At 38.2% G+C, this 23,540-nt stretch overlaps 1 protein-coding gene across 10 annotated transcripts; it reads left to right on the top strand.

Annotated features, from left to right (window-relative positions):
- The first annotated feature begins 9,528 nt into the window (after window positions 1–9,528).
- Window positions 9,529–23,054, top strand: LOC140800092 (probable beta-1,4-xylosyltransferase IRX14). 10 transcript variants are annotated; one of them, XM_073154746.1, is made up of 7 exons: window positions 9,537–10,575; window positions 10,669–11,217; window positions 18,631–18,750; window positions 18,842–19,085; window positions 22,258–22,290; window positions 22,572–22,705; window positions 22,771–23,054. In XM_073154746.1, the coding sequence occupies exons 1-4, from the start codon at window positions 9,782–9,784 to the stop codon at window positions 18,984–18,986; spliced, it is 1,608 nt and encodes a 535-aa protein (XP_073010847.1). In that variant the 5' UTR covers window positions 9,537–9,781; the 3' UTR covers window positions 18,987–19,085; window positions 22,258–22,290; window positions 22,572–22,705; window positions 22,771–23,054. The 10 variants fall into 10 exon arrangements, with proteins under 10 accessions (XP_073010856.1, XP_073010847.1, XP_073010848.1 ...); XM_073154747.1 differs by having other exon boundaries at window positions 18,842–19,099; XM_073154750.1 differs by lacking the exons at window positions 18,631–18,750; window positions 18,842–19,085 and adding an exon at window positions 21,063–21,160.
- Window positions 23,055–23,540: the final 486 nt, after the last annotated feature.

Raw genomic sequence — 23,540 nt, 5'->3', positions numbered from 1 at the left:
AACCGTTGGATCGGATAACACTTAAGCGGAGTCAAGCTCATGATCAGCCGTCTCCTCTCAAGCCATTCTCTTCTTCCGTCGTTGGATGTCCATCACACCTCGACAGTTATGATGACAGTTCTGATGATGATTCATCTCATCCTGAGGGGGAGTTACCACAGTTCTTTGACCATTTTGATCAGCTTAGCACTCAGGTGCAGGACTTACATTTGGCCGTGAATGATTTACGAGCTGAGTAAGCTCGTCAGCGGACCGTGCTCGACTCCGTGTTGTCGATTCTTCATCGTCAGTTTCCTCCTAGTTCATAGTCTTTGGAATTTGTGTCAAAAATGGGGAGAGTTTAAATGTTTGGAGTGAGTTTAGAGTTTTGGAGTTTACTGGTGTAGGGGAGTTTACTAGTTTAAGTTTAATAATTTTGCTTGAAGAACTTGTGAACTTGTGTTTACTTGTAGATCCTGTGAACTTGTGTTTGCTTGAGAACTTGTGTTTGAATTATTATTTTTTCACTTCTAGTTATTTTCACTTGATCTTGGATCAGTATATTTTTATTTGCAGGGATTGATGTGCTAAATATTCTAGACTTGTTGAATGCTCATTTTGAATTATTTGTAATATCTTGTAATCTAGATGTTTTGTCACAAATTGTCAAATGGGGAGATTGTTAGGTTTTTTAATTGTTGGCAATTGTGTACAAAATATTCTAAGTGTATTTATACATGTATATGGGCTTTTATACAAGTCTAAAAAATCTCTGGTTTGAAGAATTGCAAGATTATTGGAGAAAAGTTTATGAGTTCACATCGCGTTCACAGCACATTCTCATGCGTTCACACAGATAGAGAGATGTGTTCACAAGCATGTTCGAACGCGGGCTCACACGTTCTCATAGACCGAGAGCTGCGTTCACAAGCGCGTTCGAACGCGGGCTCATGCATTCACACAGATCGAGAGCTGCGTTCAAAAGTATGTTCGAACGTGGGTACATGCGTTCACACAGACCGAGAGTTGCGTTCACAAGCGCGTTCGAACGTGGGTACATGCGTTCACATAGACTGAGAGCAGCGTTCACAAACGCATTCGAACGCAACCTGAGAAATTCAAGCTGTTGCGTTCGAATGCACTTGGGCCCGTTCGAACGCACCTAAGATCAAGTCAGGCCGTTCGAACGCACCCGGGCCGCATTCGAACGCACCAACGAAGTTTGAAATTCTTGGACTTTCGTGAGTTCGGATAAGACTTGGATTTGGCTTTATCTTGAAGATCATATATAAGTATTGTGATGCCCTAACTCTAGGGGGTTGAAGAAGCAATTTTGAAGGAGACTTCTTGACGCTACATCGGTTCTTCAACTAACAAGGTCCTACTCTTCTAAAAAGCTTAATCTTTTGTCCTAAGGGCTATCTAGACGAAAGATCAATCTTGAGGGCTACTGAGGTTGGACATCAATCACAAGAAACAGTGAATCGTAGGTTCTAGTGAGCAAGACTGAGAGGAACAAAGTCGTTTGGATCGATGGATTGTTTTGTGAGTCAGTCTTGTAACTGCTACTATCCTAATGATTGGTTTTGATCTGAGTTTGGATCTGTGGTTTTTTTCCCGTTTGGGTTTTTTCACGTTAAAATCTTGGCCTTCATCTCTGCTTTCATTTTTTATATTTCTTCGGACTTTTGCTTAAGCGAACGAGTGATATCATTGCCTAGTATTTAGATACATACTTATGTCTAGGGGTTTTTTCATGAATGCAAATCAGGCGTTCTGATAAGAACGGAATGTCCTATTCTCAATCTAGATCGGCTGTAGGAAGTAGCTCGTGCAGCCAAGGGAGAATATTCCGCAGATATTCTACCATAGTCAAAATATTACTAAACTAGGGGTGTCGATCCGTAACCTCTTGATCTATATTTTTTATATTTATGCCTTTCACAAATTATGACTGTAACTGAGAAGAAAATACTCAAAAGTGGGCGTGATGGTGGTGATGAGGGTGGTAGTGATGATAAAGTTAGGGATTATAATGGAGATGATGGTGGATGGGTTGTGGAGCTTAGGAGATAAGGATGAAGGGGAAAAAGGGGCCGAAATCCCAAGGAAGAGGGAGAACTCGACAGACGAGGAAGGTTAGAACATCAAGATGGTGATAAGTAAAGAAGGTCCTCTTCAATAATTGGATCGGTTGCAGGAAAGCAGTCCGTGCAATCGAGAAAAAATATTTATCAGATATTCTCCCATAGTCAAAAAATTACAAAACTAAGGTTGATTGATTCATAACTTCCTGATCTACAATTTTGGTATTTATGCCCTTCGCATATTCTAACTGAATATGCAAAAAGTGGGGGTGATGTTCTAATACGAAAGAGTGGTAAAAATTATAGTTTAAAAATACGAAAGAGTGGGGGTGATGGTGGTGGTGACGGGTGGAGATGATGACAGGGTTATGGATGAGAATGGAGATGAGGGTGGATGGTTGATGTAGTTTAAGAGATAAGGATGAAAGGGGAGAAGTGTCCGAGATCCCAAAGAGGAGGGAAGACTCGACAGGCGAGGGAGATTAGAAGATAGATGAGACCTTACCAACGTTAGAGGTGGGCTGGTTAGTGAAGAGGGAGGAGGGAGATTAGGGTAGAGAGACTAGAGAGAGGATACAAGAAGATAAAAATCAATATTCATTTATCATAATAATTTTGGTTGCCATCCACACCTTTTAAGAGGCTAACAAATAAGCTAAAATAATAATTATTAACCCTAATAATAGTGGACTCTCGCTGATCGCGTTCCAACGCACAAAATGTGGGCATTCAAATGCGCCCGACTGCATTCAAACGCACATTTTGCATTCTCTGTCTTTGTGAACTAATGCAAGTGTTCGCAAGGGCATTTAAGCACCCCCTTTCGCGTTCGAATGCGGCCTACAAAAACTTTATTTTCTTAAAAATAAACAACTAATGTAATAAGAAAAGACTCCAGCAAAGTGTATCAGCCCACCACGCTTGTAACGCCCCCGCCCGGCACGGCATGTGCACGCCCACGCGCCCACACGGCACGCACAGCGCACGCGACAAGTCGGGCGGGGCCCGTCATGCACAGATACTCTCCTGTGCACATATAATCATGACATCATCAAAAAAACCTGCTAACCTATCCATGATCACATAATCCATCGCCAAATAAATCATACTCTTAACCAAATAAACCTGTTAACATATGAATATCAAAGTCCACAATAATATACACTAGACTGCTACACAATCTAGCAGGGCCCACACAGGCCACAAAAAACCATCAAGATACCATTAAATAACTGATACAAGAGTACACTATGATTCGACCTGTATTATATAAATCATCGTCTAATACAAAAGAGTACAAATATCAAATACTAGTATAACTCAATTTCTATATAAACCATCATCTATACCATCTCGCATCTATAGCTCACCTCATCATCACTCTAAAATATCTTCTCAAGATATCTCAGGTCGCTATCACGTACCACAAATCTGGGGGGTTAGAAAAGAAATAAAGAGAGTCATGAGCAAAAGGCTCAGTGAATAGACCTTACCCCAAATCAGTGATGCCAAACAGAGAGTAAATCATGTACTGGATAATATGAATTAGAAAGCAACATCATGTCATGAATGAGTATATGAATGCATCCTCAATAATACATAATTAAAAAGTAGATAATATGTCATATTGATAAAAGTATACAATCCTCGACAATGAATAAACAAATCTCCATGTCATATGATCATCATAACTCTCTATCAAATATAATATATGATGCATGCCGACCATGACCATGCGATGATATCAAATGCAACAATATATGATATATATTGACCACTCAATAAGCAGGTATGTCAGATAAAAATGAAATCATATGCATTTCTCAACATCATGATCATCACCGACATCTCGGTATAATATCATCGTACTAGACCACTGTGTACAATCAATACTCAGTAACCGGTCTCAACATCATGTCCAAAGACTCAGAGCATACTCCGCCACCCGCAAGAGTATCTCTAATATAACCATACCCCGCCACCCGCTAGGGTATCAACATCCATCCGGACCGGGCACCCACATAGTTGATAGAAATCTCGTGAGAATAACTCGCCACATATGCCCTGGCGAACGGCATGTGTCCGAAATTCTGCTGCGCACACAGACTAACGACCTCAGACGTAAGGCCAACAGGATCGCGACCATGTCGAGCGATCAATCATCCACCAAGTGCGTCCTAACCCTCGCGCCCACTCGGGTATCCTCACGCTTTCTATCAACTATCCTATCAATCACATTTCATGCTTTCCTTCTAAATAACAAATCATATGCATATATCCAGTACGATAACAAGTCAATGCATAACAGGAATTTAGGTGGAATAGGAATCAAGAGAAAATGATGCAATGTAGTCTCCAACAGTATCGTCAACACATGCATACTCATGCTAATCTATTACATGCATACTCATGCTACAGATCAACTCGGTAAACAATCATAATAGTAGAATTATCTTTGATCATCTCTATATATATCACCAATGTACTCTTATTCCAAATCAGCATAATCGAATGCATGATAAAATATGCTCGACTATAATCATCTCTAGATAAAATCATATAATCATGCTGGAGGCCAAAACATGCATATACACAAATATATAATATAACCTAATTTAAGAAAGGCGTCTAAGGGATAAGACTACTCACAGTCTGATAAGAAGACACGAACCACGCATCTCTCACGTCCGTCAGTCAAACATCAACTCATCGTCAGGATCCACGGGGTCTCACATAAGGGGTTCGGGGTCTGAAAATATTTAAATGATATGATGTCAGCCATTTATCCCATTTAGAATTCATTGGTGTAAAATATAATAAATTATTTGATTTTATTAAATAACTTGATATACATTATATATATATAATTATGATAACCTTATTCAATTATTTGGCAATTATTACTTTTACTTAACTAGTTACTAATCATACATATATTAATCATTATTCATAAATACAAAAGTAATTATCTGAGCTCAGCATTTTATTGCATAGAAAATAATATATAATAATAATAAGGTGCTAGAAACACATTGTATACTCAAATGTATTAAATATATGCATGTATAAGCATACATAAACATTAATAGAAACTTATAAAATTTAATTATTTTTAATAGAACTAACTATATAAAATATAAGATTATTATCAATATGATTACATGTATTAATCTAATAAACAGTGGCAAAACTATATATAATCATATGCAAGTACTTATAACTATAATTAATAAATTATTATACTAATAATACTTAACTAATACTTATGTTAGTGAGTATAAATTATCAAAATAATCTATCATCTAGATAACTGATTTACCTATATTTTAGAAACTAAATCATATGATTAATATAAACAAATTAAAAGGGAGCAATCCCTTGTCACTGATCTTGGGCTCGGCTTCTTTGCTGCTCTGATCTTTGGGCCAAGCCCGGCACTATTGCGAAGGGAAGAAAAAGCCGAGGAAGATGAAGAAGAAGAAAGAAGGAGAAGAAAGAAAGGAAGAAGAAAAAGAAGAAGAGAAGAGAAGAGAAGAAAAAGAGAAGAAGGGAAGAACGAGGAGGGAGGTGCGGACCCGGGCGGCGGGGAGGGGGCTGGGCGGCGGTGGCCGGGTTTGCCCGGCCGCCTCTCGCGGCGGCTCGGCTCCGACGGGCCCGAGCCCAAGGTAAGAAAAAGAGAGAGAGAGAGAGAGAGAGAGAGAGAGAGAGAGAGAGAGAGAGAGATAGTGAGAGAGAGAGAGAAGAAGAGAGAAGAAGAGAGAGGAGGAGAAAGAGCTCACCGACGCTCGTGGAGGTGGCGGCGGCGGCGATAGTCCGGCCTCGGAGAGAGAGAGAGAGAGAGAGAGAGAGAGAGAGAGAGAGAGAGAGAAATTTAAAGAGAGAGAGGGAAGGCGGTGGGAGGTTGGCGGTAGCTGCGGCGACGCGAGGGGGGGTGCGTGGCACCTCTCCCACGCAGCCCCATTGCATGGGCACGAGGCCGGTCACATTGTGGCCGGCCACGTCGTGCCCATGCAAAAATTATTATTATTATTATTATTTTTTGGGATTGGGTTGTTACAATGCTTCTCCTATCTTGTCCTCAAGGTGCAAAGTCGGGGAAACACTCTAAGATGTTCGTCTCCAACTCCCATGTCGCCTTGTCGGATGGTTTGCCCAACTACTCGACTAGAACCTCCATCTCCAATCTGGCACTATGACGTCGTCGGCGCCTCACAAGTACACGAACTACCTCCACAATCTCTGTCTCCTCCAATGGCTCCAGTAGAACTGATCCAACAACCTCATGATTTCCAATCTGCTCCCTCAATAAGGAAACATGGAAGACCGGATGTACTCTCGACCCCTTAGGCAGCTCCAAGTGATACGCAACCGGATCGATACGCTTTAACACCCAAAACAGACTGAAGTAGCGATGTGCTAACTTCTGATTTCACATCGAACACAAGGTCACCTATCGGTACGGTTGCATCCTCACGAACACCCAACTGCCAATGTCGAATTCTGCTCTCGATGGCTACAATCATAAACTTGCTTCATGTAGTTTTGAGCAAGTTTAAGATAGGCACGCAACCTTCTCAATGTAGCATCTCTATCCATCAATGCTAAGTCCACCTCTGTCCAATCCGCAGATGCCATAGGGTCATAGGCATGTAATGTCGGAGCTGTACGCCTATACACCACATCGAATGGAGTCATAGAATACTGCTGCGGTGGGCGGTGTTATAAAGCCACTTCGCCCACGATAAGAACTCCAACTCATCATAAATACTGCTCAATCTCTTGATTGACCACCTCGGTTTGGTCGTCCGTCAGTGGATGGTAGGCCTAACTGAACTTCAATCGAGTTCCCTACAATCTAAAAAACTCCACCCAAAAGTCGCTCACAAATACACGATCACGTTTAAAGACAATCGTGCGTGGCATACCATGCAATCTAGCAACATCTCTCACAAAAATTTCAGCTATTGACTTGGTTGAGAATGGATGCGACAATATAGAAAAGTGCTCATACTTGCTCAATCTGTCAACCACTATAAAAGTAACGGAATAGCCACGTACCAATGAAAAACCTTATATGAAATCCATAGAAATGTCTTTCCAAGCACGGTCCGGTATCAGTAGAGGCTGAAGTAATCCGACCGGTTTCAATGTGGTTGCCTTTGTCGTTTGACAGACTTCATGAGCACAGACAAAACTCCTCACATCTCGCCTCAACCCTAACTACGTGTAGCTCTGTGATAGCCTCCTATAAGTCATCAAGACACCCTCATGATCAGCCTCTAGAGTTTGATGAAAGTGCTCCAATAATTTCTGCCACCCGAATGCATCCGCGATCCAGCAGCAAACTGCCTCGGTTCTTTAACTCCGAATAGCGTTTAGTGCCCAGTAGTCGACACAAAAATGCCACGACTCGTCCTTCTTCCGCACCAATAACACAGGCGATGACTAAGAGTTATGTCTTGGTTGTATAAGGCCTTGCTCCAATATCTCGGCCACCATCTTGGAGATAACTTCCTTCTGCACATATGGATACTGATATGGTCTCACGTTCATCGGTGCAGCCCTAGGCATAATCTCTATATGATGGTCGGATGTTCGCCTCGGTGGCAACTCCTTTGGCTCCTCAAACAATTCAGCAAATTTATCCAATAAATTAGACAAATCAATTGTAGTACTTGGACTCATTTGAGGCTCATCTCCTGCTGGTCCTAACTGTAAGCGTTCGCAAAGGCGTTGGAATGTACCCCTTTCTGCGTTTGAATACGACCTACATAAACTTTATTTTTTTAAAAATAAATAACTAATGGAATAAGAAAAGACTATAGCAAGGTGTATTATATTGTTAATAATTTGTTTTAAATTCGTCCCTTAGGGAAACAAAAGTATGAGCGAGATGCTTAAATATTGGAAGAGCATATCTTAGAGCATCTCCAATGCTTGCTCCATATTTGGAGCCCAAAGGCTCCAAATATGGAGCCAAAAATAGAGCAAGAGCCCGGTGCACTCCAATGCACCGGGCTCCATATATATTATAAAATAATATAATATATATTATTATATTAGCTATTTTAAATTTCTTAATAGATCATCTTAGCGTTATTATTTTTTATTAAAAAATATATAGTTAGAAAACTCTCATCGAGATCTTTAAAATAAGATTAATATTCAATAGTTTTAGAAGTAATTTTAAATTACTAATTTTTTAATTAAATGCATCGAAATTACATTACACGAAATAAACATCGAAATAAGCATTACATGTCATTAACTAAAAATATCAAAATTACATTACCTAAAATAAGCAGAAATTAACCAAACATAATAAAAGCAATAGATGTTTAATATTCTGGTAAGTCATCTCCGTATCCACCAGTTCCGATTCCGTAGCCACCAGTTCCAGTTCCGTAGCCACCTTCTCTTTCTTGATTGTGTCCACCTTCTTGCGATGAACCTCCGACTTGAAAATGAATATTGCTTCTTCTATAAATTTCTTGTCTTTTTCCAATGGTATTATTTTTGTTAAAAACCGATTAGTAAAACTAATTATATACTTAGCTTAACTAACTAAATTATTTAACAAAGGATACAAATGGAATTAAAATTATTGAATATAACACTTATTGGGCAATTTTGGCATTTTTAAAAAGTTGATGTGACAAATGGAGCCCGGCTCCATTTTCATGGTGGGGCTCCAAATTTGGAGCCCCACTATTCATGGCTCCAAATTTAGAGCCCCATATAGAGCCCGGTTGGAGCTCCACCAGGCTCCAAATTTGGAGTTTTGGAGTCCGGTTGGAGATGCTCTTATAAATAAATAGAGGGAGGGTCTCCAAGGATAGAAGGTACCATATTTAAATTTCATGCACTCATCAGGATGGAGCCTATCATTATGAAGAAGCTCGAAAGCCTTAGGGGCATAAGGCAAGTCTAGCCTCTCAAAGAGCAAATGCCCAGACCCTATTGGCCTTGGGCTTGGTAATAATCTCCTGCCTAATGTGATGTATAGCCTGTTTTCAAGACCATTATTCCAAAGAAAATCCCTAATAATAGAATCAGTGATAGAAATAGGGACAAACGTATTGAAAAATTGATAGGCTGACAAATAATTAAGGGTAGAGGAGAGAGAGGATCTCTTTCAATTAGACCATCTAGACTTGGCACGATTTTAAATGCCCAAATTATTGAACGGGAAGGAGACTTTAGTAATGTAACGATCTAGGCATATGACTTAAGAGTAGGGGTGATCTAGGAAGGGAGGTAAAAGTTTAATTTCAGCTTATTGACTTTCTAATTGGTAAGAGAAAAATAGGTATTTAAAGTATGATCAATTGTCATAAGATTGACATGATTTGCTATAGTAATGATCAGCAGATTATCCGTAAATATTAAACGAGAAATTTTAATATTTGTGTCTAAGTAGGACCTAGTTACAAATTGATATTACGACACGCATGAGTAAAATGCATGACCACTCCAAAGTTGCTTGCAAAATCCATCCTTACCATGTAACACCTTCACTCCAAAGTCTCCCTCCAGTCTAAACCATCGTCCCCTCCTACCTACTAGTCCCATGTCGAAGGACTTCTGCTGTACCTTTCCGTCTCTCTCTCTATTATTTATTAAATAAAGTAAATCGACCCACCAGCTTTCACCCCTTTACTTCCAAATAATTTGACAGAGAAAAGAACAAAAAAAAGGAAAAAGAAAAAGGAGAGATGAAGTTGCCCTTGTTCCAGAACAAAGGCATCCGCCGGGCTGCCGTCGCCTCCCGGCCGCCCTCGTCGGTTTCGGACGGCTGTAGCCTGTCCGCATCTGCGGCCTCCTCCGACGGACCGGTCCGATCATCGACGTCTGCCTTCTGGCTCCTCCTCCACGCTCTCTGCTGCCTCGTCAGCCTCGTCCTCGGCTTCCGCTTCTCTCGCCTTATCTTCTTCCTCCTCTTCTCCACCACTACGATCTACAACTCTGTCCCGATCTTCCATGCCACCACCACCACTACCACCACCACCACCACCACCACCACCACTACCGAGACCATCACCGTCTCCTTCCACCCCTCACATCATCCGCCTTCCCTCCCTCTTACCAACGATACCGCCAGTTCTGCGCAGAGCCACGTGGTCGTTGGTCGCCACGGCATCCGGATCCGACCCTGGCCCCACCCCGATCCAACCGAGGTCATGCGCGCCCACCACATCATAGATCGCGTCCAGAGCGAGCAGCGCCGGTGGTACGGCCTCAAGAATCCCCGTCCCCTCATCGTCGTCACGCCCACCTACGCCCGCACTTTCCAAGCCCTCCACCTCACCGGCCTCATCTACTCCCTCCGTAACGTCCCATATCCCCTCACTTGGATTGTAATCGAGGCCGGCGGGCTCTCCAATGAGACAGCCTCCCTCCTTGCACGATCTCGCGTCCCCTTCCTCCACATCCCCTTCCCTGAGAAGATGCCCACCGAATTATCCGAGCGCCGCCAGACGGAGAACCGGATGCGGCTTCTCGGATTAAGGTAAAATCCAGTTGTATATTACCTCCACTTTTGGTAATTGGCTTCTTTTGCTATTAGATCTGATAAAAGGTTTCAATGGTTTGTTGTATTCAGAGTGGTTAGGGATCGGCAAATGGAGGGGATTGTGGTTTTTGCTGATGACAGCAATGTGCACAGCATGGAGCTCTTTGACGAGATCCAGAAGGTGAAGTGGATAGCTGCGATCTCGATTGGAATTCTCACTCACTCTGAGAGTGCTGAGCCCATGCAACAGCTGAGTGAGGAGAAGCAGAATTCTCCTATTCCACTCCAAGGGCCAGCTTGTAACTCGTCCGGGGGTTTGATTGGCTGGTACACCTTTGATTCTTTTCCATACGCAGGCAATACCGCAAGCTTTGTTGGAGACATGGCCACATTGCTGCCTGGGAAGATGGAGTGGGCTGGGTTTGTTTTGGACTCAAGAGTGCTGTGGAAAGAAGCTGAGAGCAAGCCTGATTGGATTAAGGATCTTGATGCTGTGGGTGAGAACGGAGAGGGAATTGAGAGCCCACTTGCTCTGTTAACTGATGCCTCCTTTGTCGAGCCTCTGGGGAACTGTGGGAAGAAGGTCTTGCTGTGGTGGCTGCGCGTGGAAGCCCGGCCGGATAGCAAGTTCCCACCAGGGTTAGATTATGAAACCTTCTACTGTGACGTTTTCGGTCATTGTGACTAGTGATTCTTTTCTTTGGAAGAATAAGCTTATTAGCAGTTTTCTTGTATTTGTCTTGTTTTACCATTATATATGTGCTGAGTGATATAGCTTTCATGCAGTGGTGAAAAAATATTCTGGCCACTATGTAATCTTACAAAGATATGTCTAGAGATGAAGATTTCTGTAACCAATTGGTGTCATATTCCATATAGTTAAATACTAAGGGTTCCTTGTTGTTGAAACTACCTCAGAGCGAATTCTGTACAATCATGGATGTAGTGAATTACTAGAATAGTTTAATTAACGTTCTTGAGTTGCAAAGTCATCCAGTTTTATCTGAGGGTAGACTAAAGGAAGCTGTGACAGAATTGGATAACCAACTCCTATCAGCCAAGTACCAGGTTTTCGAAATTTTCTACTATCTGGATTATATAGAAATCATTATATGTTTTTTTAACTCTTTTTAATGGAATTATTGGTTGAATTTTACAATGAATACTCTTTACCTTTTATTGTGATTTTGTAGGAAAAATGATTACTTTAGTATGTAGTTTCTAGTAAATGCTACTATGGAGAGTTTTTATTAGAAATGTATTGCATCAAATGGGTTTCTCATTTCTTTTTGACATTGCCTATTTGTTAGGTTTTTGGTAATCAATCTTTGGTAGGTGGTTTGTATTTATGGTTCAGATTTGTGCTTTACTGATTCAACGCAATAACATCTTCTCTCATCTACCTAGATTATTCTTTCGAACTGTTCATACTTGTGCTTGATAGGCTAATACAACCTCTTGTAATCACATATAATTTTAGGATTTGGATCAGCAGAGCCACATAAATAATTATTTTAGACTTTGTAGTGATATAAATTCTTTAGAGTTCCAATACAAACTAGTTGTGTCAAAATTAAGGTTCCCAATTTCAATCGATCTCGATCCTAGTCGAAACCCTATCCGTTTCGGTCGGGTCGGCCGATCCCGACCGAAATGGGTGGGTGGGAACGGGTCGGATCCGACTCGAGGGACATCAATAATTGATGTCCCCCCACCCACCTGCCTTTCTTTCTCCCTTTTCTCTCTCCCTCTCTCTCTTCTTTCTTTTTCTCTTTTCCTTCTTTCTCTCTTTCTCACGGGTCTCTTCTCACCGGTCTCTTTCTCACCGGCGACTGAGTAGATCTTCGGTGATCTCGACCTTCGGCGATGTTCGACAAAGATCCGACGACCTCGACGTCCGGCAACCTCGGGTGAGTTTCTTTTGCAGTTTCTAATCTTTTTTTTTTCATTGCGCACACCTACAGTAGCAACACCTGAGCAGCAACAGCACCTGCTGTTGCTGAGAACTTGAGAGGCTGAGAGAGACAAAGAGGGGTGGAAATTGAAAATTAGAAAGAAGTAAAGAAAAAAAAATAGAAAAAAAATTGAGAGGGTTTTATCTTTGTAAATTTTAAATTATTTTATATTTGATTTTGATTTTGATTTATATTTTTTAGTTATAGAGTTAAAATATTAATGGCTTCCAAAGATAAGTCATATGATACTGACATTGGGTGGCAACATTACAGCACTATTGGGCAAGATAAAAGATGTGTTAAATACAATTGGTGTGGAAAGAAAAATGAGTGGTGGTGTTAGCCGTTTGAAAGAACATTTAGCTGGAAGACAAGGAAATGTAGCAGCTTGCACTCAAGTGTCATTGGAAGTTAGAAAGCAGATGTTGGCTATTTAATTGGCAAAAAGAAGGATAAACAATATACACAACAAAGAGAGTCAATGGTTCGTGAAGAATTGATGCAGAATCCTATACGCATTGATGATGATAGCAGTGAGCAGAGTGGAGAGGAGGAGAGACAGATGAGGAGGACAATTTAAGAGAGCTGAAATATGTATAGAGGAGAGGAAGAGATGAGAACAAGCACTAGTGGTAACTTTCAGAGATTTATATCAATTAATATATAGGGAGAGAGAATATGGGGGCAACAGTTCTACTTTTAGAACTCCTGGTGTTACAGTAGAGTCTGAAAATATTGGACCAATGGATACGTATCTTCAAAAAAAAAAGGGTCATACACAGGCTTTCATCAAGACAACTCTCAAAGGAATTAAAAATGCCAAGAAATACATTGGTAGGGCTGTCTCTAAATTTTTCTTCTACAACCATATTCTTTTTAATGTAGCTGATAGTCCTTATTATCACACTATGGTAGATGTTATACAATCAGTAGAGTGGTGTTTTGCCTCCTAGTTCAAATGATATTGCTATTAAATATCTTAACTCAGAGGTAGATGAGCTTCATATTTATATATTGAGATATTTAAACGGTATTAGGATGAATTTGGGTGTACGCTGATGTGTGATGGGTGGAGTACACAAAACAGAAGAAATATACTTAATTTCTTAATGTACTCTGACATTAGGATAATATTTCTGAAGTCTGTGGATACTACTGCTCATTTAAAAAATATAGATTATATTTGTCAATTGATAGATGATGTGGTATAAGAAATCGGTGAAAAAAGAGTAGTCCAAGTGGTTACTGATAATGGGGCAAGTTATAAAGTTGCTGGAAATTTACTTATGATAAAAATACCTCATTTATATTGGACGTCATGTGCTGCACATTGTATTGATCTAATGTTAGAAGATATTGTAAAAGAGTCTGAAATTAACATGATCATACATGAAGGTCAGAGGTTGACAAATTTTATATGTAACCATGGTTGGGTTCTTAATTTACTCAGGCAGATGACTAGTGGTAGGGAGATCATCAGATCCAATGTCACTTAGTGCTGCTGTTACTTATGCAGTTATGCTGCTCAGCACCTGCAGCAGCAGCACTATTGGGCCTAGTGTTCTACCTCATAAATTTTAAATTATTTTATATTTTATTTTGATTTTTGTTTATGTTTTTTAGTTGCAGAGTTAAAATATCAATGGCTCCAAAAGAGAAGTCATATGATACCGATATTGGGTGGCAACATTGTAGCACTATTGGGCAAGATAAAAGATGTGTTAAATACAACTAGTGTGGAAAAAAAATGAGTGGTGGTGTCAGCCGTTTGAAAGAACATTTAGCTGTAAGACAAAGAAATATAACAGTTTGCACTCAAGTGTCCTTGGAAGTTAGAAAGAGGATGTTGGCTCATTTAATTGGTAAAAAGAAGGATAAACAATCTACACAACTAGAGAGTCAATGGTTCGTGAAGAATTGATGCATAATCCTATACACATTGATGATGATAGTAGTGAGCAAAGTGAGGAGGATGAGGAGGAGAGATAGATGAGGAGGGCAATGAAAGAGAGCAGAAATATGTATAGAGAACAGGAAGAGATGAAAAGAAGCATTGGTGGTAACTTTTAAAGATCTAGATCAGTTAATATATGAGGAGAGAGAATATGGGAGCAACAGTTCTACCCATAGGACTTATGTTGTTACAGCAGAGTTTGGAAATATTGGACCAATGGATACATATCTTCAGAAAAAAAGAGTCGTACGCAGACTTCCATTAAGACAACTCTCAAATGAATTAAAAATACAAAGAAACACATTGGTAGGGCTCTCTCTAAATTTTTCTTCTACAACCATATTCTTTTCATTGTAGCTGATAGTCCTTACTATCACATTTTGGTGGATACTATATAATCAGTAGGGTCTAGTGTTCCGCCTCCTAGTTCAAATGATATTGCTACTAAATATCTTGACTCAGAGTTAGATGAACTTCATACTTATATTGAGATATTTAAACGGTATTGAGATGAATTTGGTTGTACACTGATGTGTGATAGGTGGAGTACACAAAATAGAATAAATATGATTAATTTTTTAGTGTACTCTGGCATGGGGATAATATTTTTGAAGTCTGTGGATGCTACTGCTCATTTCAAAAATGCTGATTATATTTGTCAGTTGATGGATGAGGTGGTACAAGAAATCGATGAAAAAAGAGTAGTCAAGTGGTTACGGATAATGGGGCAAATTATAAACAGTTGGAAATTTATTAATGATAAAAAGACCTCATTTATATTGGACGCCATATGTTATATATTGTATTGATTTAATGTTAGAGGATATTGCAAAATAGCCTGAAATTGACATGGTCATACAGGAATGTCAGAGGTTAACAAATTTTATATATAACCATAGTTAGGTTCTTAATTTACTCAGGCAGATGACTGGTGGTAGGGAGATCATCAGACCCGGCGTTACTAGATTTGCCACTCACTTTTTACCTTTGGAGAGCATCATGCGTTACAAGGACGATATTATGCGGATGTTTACATCACAGGAGTGGTCTATAAAAATTAATAATATGAAACCTAGAAATAAATCTTTATGTGAAACTTTGAAAAATCTGACTCTTGGAAATACATTTTGGGATGATATTATAATTGTCACCGCAGTATTTGAGCATCTTATTAAAGTATTAAGACTTGTAGACAGTGATGACAAGTCTGAGATGAGTTTCTTATATGAGGCAATGGATATAGCAAAATAATTAATAAAAAAATATGGGTCAAAGTTATAGAAAGTGGTGAAAGATGATTGATTCTAGATGGAATAGACAACTATATAGAGATAACACGCTGTTGGTAGGCATGCTTTTAAGTTTTAATTTACTATTTACTTTTATTTATGAATATTTTAAAACTTGAATGCTTACAAATTTTAAATTTCTACAGGATATTTTCTTAATCTAAGATTTCAATTCTCTACAAATGTCAATAATGATAGTGAAGTCTTGTTGGGAGTTAGGAAGGTAATCAGTAGGCTTGAGCATGATATTCATAAACAAATCCTTTGCGATAAAAAAGTGAGTTATGATTTAATTAAATAATTTTATTATTATTTATTTTAAGTTTAACTTTCAATATAACCAGTATGTAATAATATATTTCTGTTTTCAGATGGAAAGATATAGATTGAGAGCTGGGCAATTCAGTACTGCTAAAGTTGCTGTAGCTATATTTCATAACACTCTAGCTGAATGGTGGTCTATCTATGAATGGGAGGAGGCACTAAATTTGACGCTAATAGTAAACAAAATTTTAAGTCAAACTATGTCTTAATCATAGTGTGAAAAAAATTGGATTACTTTCTTCTTAATCCACACAAAAACATGCAACTGATTGAGAATGGAAAGATTGGAGAAGTCAGTTTTTTGTCATTATAATATGAGATTGAGGGAGAAAAATTTAAGAAGAAAGGCAAAAAATGAACAACTGATTGATTTAAATTATGTTTTTTGATAAAGAAGACCCTTTGACTCCATGGATTAGAGAAATAGATGACATGTTATTAGATGACAGAGATAACCCATGGTTAGATGAGATATTAGGGGAAACCACGACGAGAGCAGAGGTTGGTACGAGTCGTTCAGCAGCGAGAGATAGTATATTTATCAGTACTAGTCATAATCCTGATGATACATATGGTGGTGAGATCGTCTTATCTACATTTGGATTGAAGACAGAGAAACTGAGGATGTATATACATATCAACGACGTCGTTATGAGAATGTTGCTTCTTATGATTATGGTACATCGAGTATTTATTATTTGGAGCCATCACAAGATCCATATGCTAATTATTATTCTCAATATTCTCAGGCACAAGATCCAAATGCTGGTTATTATTCTCTTCAGATGCAAGTCACACAACAAGATCCATCAAATATGACTAATATGATGGAATCACTTTTTGGAGCATCAGGTCCCAAATATTAATATTTATAAATTTATGGTGATTATGAGGATGAAGACTAGAAATTTACGAGAACCAGCTCGGTATTCATCAAAGTTTTAAATTTTAAGTAAGTTAATACATTTTTTAAGATTTTAGACTTTATATGTGAGTAATTTTTGGTTTCTTATTTTTCTATCATTTTTTCTAAATATTTTTATATTTTTAAATAATATTTAGAATTTTATATAATTAAAAAATAGTCTGATCTGATACGAACGGTTGGTACGTATCGTTTTTCTGGACGGTCGATATCGAGCCCCGATCTCGATAATGGAAACCTTGGTCAAAATTGGAAACGATTATAGAATCATTAAAGTCAAAACTAAGGTTTCGAAATTGGTATCGGTATCAGGATCAGCTAGTCAAAAAAACAATACATTTTAGTTATATCGGATCGAACTATTTTTTAATTACGTAAAATTTCAAATATCATTTAAAAATGCAGGAAAATTGCTAAAAATTTAGGAAAAATGACAAGAAAGTGAGAAAAAAAAATTAACTCATATATGAAGCCTAAAAACTAAAAAATATATTAATTTACTCAAAACTCTAATGATAACTAAACTAACTCTTATATATTCTTGTGGTTGTCATCATTATAATCACCATAAATTTATAAATAATAATGTCTAGGGCTTGGTTCTCCAAAAAGGGATTATATCTTACTAGTTTTATCTCTTGTTGTATCTGAGCAAGATAATAATTAGTACGTGGATCTTGTATCTGAGGATAATGAGGAGACAACTGAGGAGAATAATAACCATCATATGAATCTTGTAATAATTCTAAACAATAAATACTCGATGTACTATAATCATAGGGAAAACCATCTTCATAACATTACTGATATGTATGTAAATCCTTAGATATTTTGTCCTCAATCCCTGTACCTCCTTGACTTTCCGTAGCTATTGTGGAAGGGATGATCGCACAATTAGGTTTATTATCAGGATCACCAGGGTTATCATTAGTATTGATGGCTGTACTATCTCTCGCTACTGAATTACTTGTACCTGCCTATGCCCTCATTGTGGACTCCTCTAATGGCTCATCTAATCATATGTTATTTTTATTATCTAATGTTCTGTCCTCTATTTATCTGATCAATGAAGTCAAAGGGATTTTTTTCATAAAAAATATGATGTAAATTAATCAGCCAATTATTTTCTGCCATCCTTGTTAAATTCTTGTAAATTAATCCTTGTTAAATCGTCAATTGATTGTGTATTTTAATGTGGGTCATGGAGAAGATATTCAAATTTTTTCACATTATGATAAAGACAATTTAACATAAGATTTTTTTTGCTATTGGTGTGAAATTTGATGCCTTCTCCTTCCATAAATAGACCACCAGTCAACTGGACTATTATAAGATAAAGTTGTAGCAACTTTAGTAGTATTGAATTACGCAGCTCTCAATCTGTGTCTATTTACCTGAAATATATTATTGCATATATTTTATAATCTACTAATAAAACTTGAAACAAATAGTAATAAAATTACTTAATTGAATCATAACTCACTTCTCTATTGGAAATGATTTATTTATGAATGCCAGACTCCAATTTGTTAATTACATTCCTAATTCCTAGCAAAACTTTAGCATTACTAGTGACATTTGTAGAGATGGAATCTTTGATTACAGGTGTGGGAGTATGTCTAAGGGCCCTTCAAGCATGCTTCACGTCGGCGGAGGGCCTCAAGGGGGTCCTCAGTCTAGCACCTACAGTAGGTGCTCTCCAACTTGTCGTGGCAGCATCAACGGGTGCACCTAGTTGAGCCCTTTATCAATTGTCTCATTCGGTCCAAAGTGGTCGCTAATGCATCCTCAGTTCTTGGTGTTTCTCCTTTATCAGCAATGCGTCCTTGACCATCTCCTCTATGCTCGTCGGCCTCAGGGCTTTCGCCTCCACTTGGATATCTCCACAAAGACCAATAAAAATGCACCTCCTTGGTGGAGATCAGACCATGGTGGATCAAATCGGCTATGGATGTGCTTGACGGTTCCAATGCGTTCGGGTGCGATCTTGATTAATCACCTCTATTCGAGCAGCTGCCAATAGGGTTGATATGATCTGGGTCAGATCGGGCTACCTCATGGTCATTGGGCTCATGTGCTCGAGCTATTTTTCTAACTAGCTTACTTATCTCAGTATTTGATCTATTTTTATTTCAGCATTTGTTAGTTGGTTTAATTGGATGTTGCTCTTGATGTTTGAACTTGCTTTAATTAATTAGTTTAGTTAAACGGATTAGCCTCCAATATATATTGTTGAGTGCAACTAGGTTTGGGCATACTTGAGTAATCAAATCATTCTCCTTAGTCTCTAATCTCTCCATCTTCAACTTGGTCTCTCCTCCCCCCACTTTGTTCAACCTTAGCCGAGCAAGCCACCAAGGCCGTCGACATCCTCCCTCCAACTGTTAGACCTCCCCTTTCTGCTGGGCACCGACCACTCTCTCCCCCCTTTTCCATCTCACCTACTACATCCAGCCATCTCCTAGAAATTTTCGTGTGGTCCAAGGTTGATGATCTGATACCAAAGATGTTACAAACCGATTTGATCCGATCTGTAAATGTTCTTGACAAAATTTGGGATGGACTTTGTGAGTGAATTTTCGGAGGATAGGAATCCAATGGACCCAAAATCATGGCGTTTGGCCGGTTAGATTGAGAGATATGATCAAAATAGTGATAGAAGGTTTGAGAGCATGAGACGTACGGGATGGACAGGACTTAAGGTAAGATGGTGGTGGTGAGCAAGGCAGAGATTTAGACGAGGGGGGAGAAGAGGATCGTTTCTCCGGAACGAGAGGGGTTGGTCGAATGAAGGGGTAGTACCGAAGTGGTGGTGGCCATGACCGTGGTCGAGCTCGACGTAGGGAAGGGAAAATGCATGAGGAAGAGAGAGAGAGAGAGAGAGAGAGAGAGAGAAGATTAGGTTAAGATAATAATTCAATTGATGATATGAAATGTGGTCCGCACTTAAGTATATATAGGTGGCCACAGTACAAGACGGTTCGACTAACCCGACAGAATGAACTTAAGTGAAATCAAAAGAGAGAAACTAGGGACTTCAATTATTTGATGTCCTCGGTTTAGATACGGGTCGGACCTAACCCGTACCAATAGATCTTACTAGAACGGGATCAGCCTAAACAGTCAATCCCAACCCGACATTGATGGGGTATTGGCCAATCTAGCCGACAATGGATCAAGATCAGCCAATCCTAATCCATTTCAGCCGATTCGACTCGGGATTGGTCGAAACTTGAATTCTTGGTCAAACCATGTTATATTACATGAGAATACTACTTGAATCAATTTATCTAATACTCTAACCGTTGTCTCAAAATTTGTTAGCTTGTCAGTTTTGCCCTTTGTCAACTACTATGAAGCACAGATACTTCGTTTGCCCCTCCATACCGGTATCTGATACGTATCGGATATCGATACGGCACCGATATGGCCCGATACATATCAGATACGGTTGAAGGAGTATTCGAATTAAAAAAATTAATTTTAATTTTTCGATACGGCTCCGATATGGCGGGATATGGCTCCTATACGGCTCCGATACATTTCTTGATCATCCAATCATTTTTCTTTTTTCTTTTTGTGCTAAAAGATGATATAAAATATATACTTTATATGTATATATGATTGTCTAATCCTTCATGATACTTTAAGGCTTTGTTTATTTGATAATGAATTAATCGTACAACTTGAAACCTATTTAAAGATCAAAATTAGTTGTAGACTAATAGTTGAATTAGGTTTCGATGTTTCACTAATATTTTAAGTTTCATATCAGTTTATATTACAATATTATTCTAAAGTTTTAGGCATGTAGATATTAAATATGTAGCTTTCTTTCTTTCTTTTTATCTTATTATTTATGGGATAATCATCTTTTACCATATGTCATATTGGTTGACAACAAATTAAAAATATATTATTTATTTATTTATTGGTGTATCCATGCTGTATCCGTATCCTACTTTTAAGAATTTATCGTATCTCCGTATCCGTATTTCCGTATCCTCGTATCTCATATCTGTATCCATGCTTCACAGGTCAACTAATTTCGGCCAATTTGATTGGATTCCATCACCATTATTTGGTGAATTTGGCGATTCCACTAGTTTTAGGCTTTTAGCCAAAACTTCAAAATGTAGCTAACTTGTAATTCACTACTAATTCCTAGTTTGATTCTATGTTCTGAGTTGGACTATAAACATTATGTTTAATCCTTGTTAAATGTTTTAGGACATGTTAATCCTTTGGTTGCTCCTCTGGATACTAAAAGTTATCAGATCTTCAGATGCATTTAGAGGCTATACAAGTGTTAATTTTTTTTTCAGAGATTTAACATTACTTATTTCTCATTTCACAATTACAGCTACCAGAAATATTCTGTATAATGAGAATAAGTTTGACCTGGTGATTTGAGGCACTAAACAACCATATATTATACTGATTACCACCTTAAATTTGTATCAAATGTTATTTGTTTTCAATCTTGATATTTGACAACAGTTGGAACACTGAAAATGGCAATCCTTTCAAAAATTTATATCTTAAATAAGTTTGCAAGATCCTGCTCTAGTGTCTCTTGCTCACAAATTCTGACTAGAATTAGCTGCTATGGCCAAATAACTGCACAGCAGGTTTGCGATTACATGAAATTCAGAAAGTAGTTTCTGCAGTGTAATATTATATATCCAGTATAGGCAATCTCTCTTTTTTCACTTTGGCACTTTGTCTACTCTGCTTTTCTGGCATTGTTGTGTTTACCTAGTCTACCTACTCTGTTAGTCAATATATCATTCCGTGCATGCAATACGATTGGTCTAATTGGTTGCTATATTGCTTACCCAAATGTTGCTTTTGATGCTCACCTTTTATTTTATTTCCTTACTCTTTTTTACCTCTGCCCTTGCAGTTATAATAATTGATTTGAATTGGTTGCTTTTGATGCTCACCTTTTATTTTATTTCCTTACTCTTTTTTACCTCTGCCCTTGCAGTTATAATAATTGATTTGAATTGGTTGCTCTATCTCTTGCCCAGAAGGTTCTTTTGATGCTCAGTTTTCTGTTCTTTTCCTTTTATTATCTTCTCCCATCCTAATTGTAGTAGCAATGGAAGATGATCTTTTTCTGGTTAGATGAGCCAAAAATGTGATCCATATTGCTGATCTCTTTACCTTCCATGTTGTATAATCCTGTCTTTCATGTAAGTTCGTTTCTCACTCAAATTTGCTTGTCAGGTAATGGACTGGTGCATAGAGGACTGAAATCAGGTAGTGATTTGTCATAAGTCTATATTTTATGACCCCCTAAAATATAGCTCTTTCTATGCATAGTTTTACTTTTAACACTATCCCCTGCTTTATATGCTGATGATGATTCAATTTAACAATTTATAGTCATATAATCCTCTGTTATATCTTTTACTCCACTCCCTAGGTTTTCTATACTTATCTCTATTATGAATTTGATAATTTCATTGTAGTTAAATTCGTTCTTATTCTTTGGATGGATAATTGATCCTTGTATTGAGGTCATTGTTCCTACCAAGCAGACATGGATTGATACAGAACCGGAACTTCCACCCGAGCTGGTGAGCAAAGAACATTATCAGAGACGATTTTTAAGAGCAGATAGATTTTCAAGGTCTTGGAGAAACTCCGAAAGGGAAGAATGACTCCATGAGAGGTACTGTTTACTTCAACTATGGTAGGTCTTTTCCTAAAATTAACTAAATGATCTCTGGTCTATAGGAACTGCTTATACATGAGTACTGTGGCTTCACCAGAAAAATTAGAAGACATCTGGATTTCAGCATTCAATACCCCTTTAATATTTCCTGATCATTGCTTGAAACGGTGTTATTGGTCATGCTAGAAAAATTATTGAAGTAAATTATTTTGATTGGTGAGTCTAGATACACGATGATATAGGTCGGTCCATAAGTTCTGTTCTGGGAGAAATATTTTACTTCACTCTGTAATTTGTGGTCTTTATGATATACTTAACAATAGAAAAACTACTACATTATCCTTTACGGATTTGTTGTGTATTAGCAATTCTGCTTCATATGTAAATGGTTGTCATAGCACTGCTAGGTTTTCAGAAAAATAAAAATTCTATTATAATTGCCATTATAAACTGCTGTGTTTTGTGATATCACCTACTAGTCAAGATGTTAAATGGATGCAATATGAACCAAACATAACTCGGATCTTATCCGGATGTGAATACAAGATGGATCTTTCAACTTGATGCTGAACAATTGATGCAACTTGTTACGATCGGGGCAGCTTGAGTTTGGAGCTGATTGAGTCGAGTCCTTTGCTTATTATATTGAGTTTTTGACGATGATCCAAACTTTATTTATCAATATAGACGACCCCTCAATCTAATTACCAAAAGTGGTCTATGTATTGTAGCTTTACAAAAATGCTGAACTTATAAGCATATTACCTATAGGGTAAAGCACTTTCATATGGAAGTAAAGGATTAAATTAAGCAGCTAAACCACTAACTTAAT

This window comes from Typha latifolia, chromosome 13, assembly GCF_019914945.1.
Source record: "Typha latifolia isolate L0001 chromosome 13, TyphaL0001v2, whole genome shotgun sequence".
NCBI lineage: Eukaryota > Viridiplantae > Streptophyta > Magnoliopsida > Poales > Typhaceae > Typha > Typha latifolia.
The sequence above is the reverse complement of the archived record's forward strand: the minus strand, read 5'-3'. Positions and strand labels throughout refer to the sequence as shown.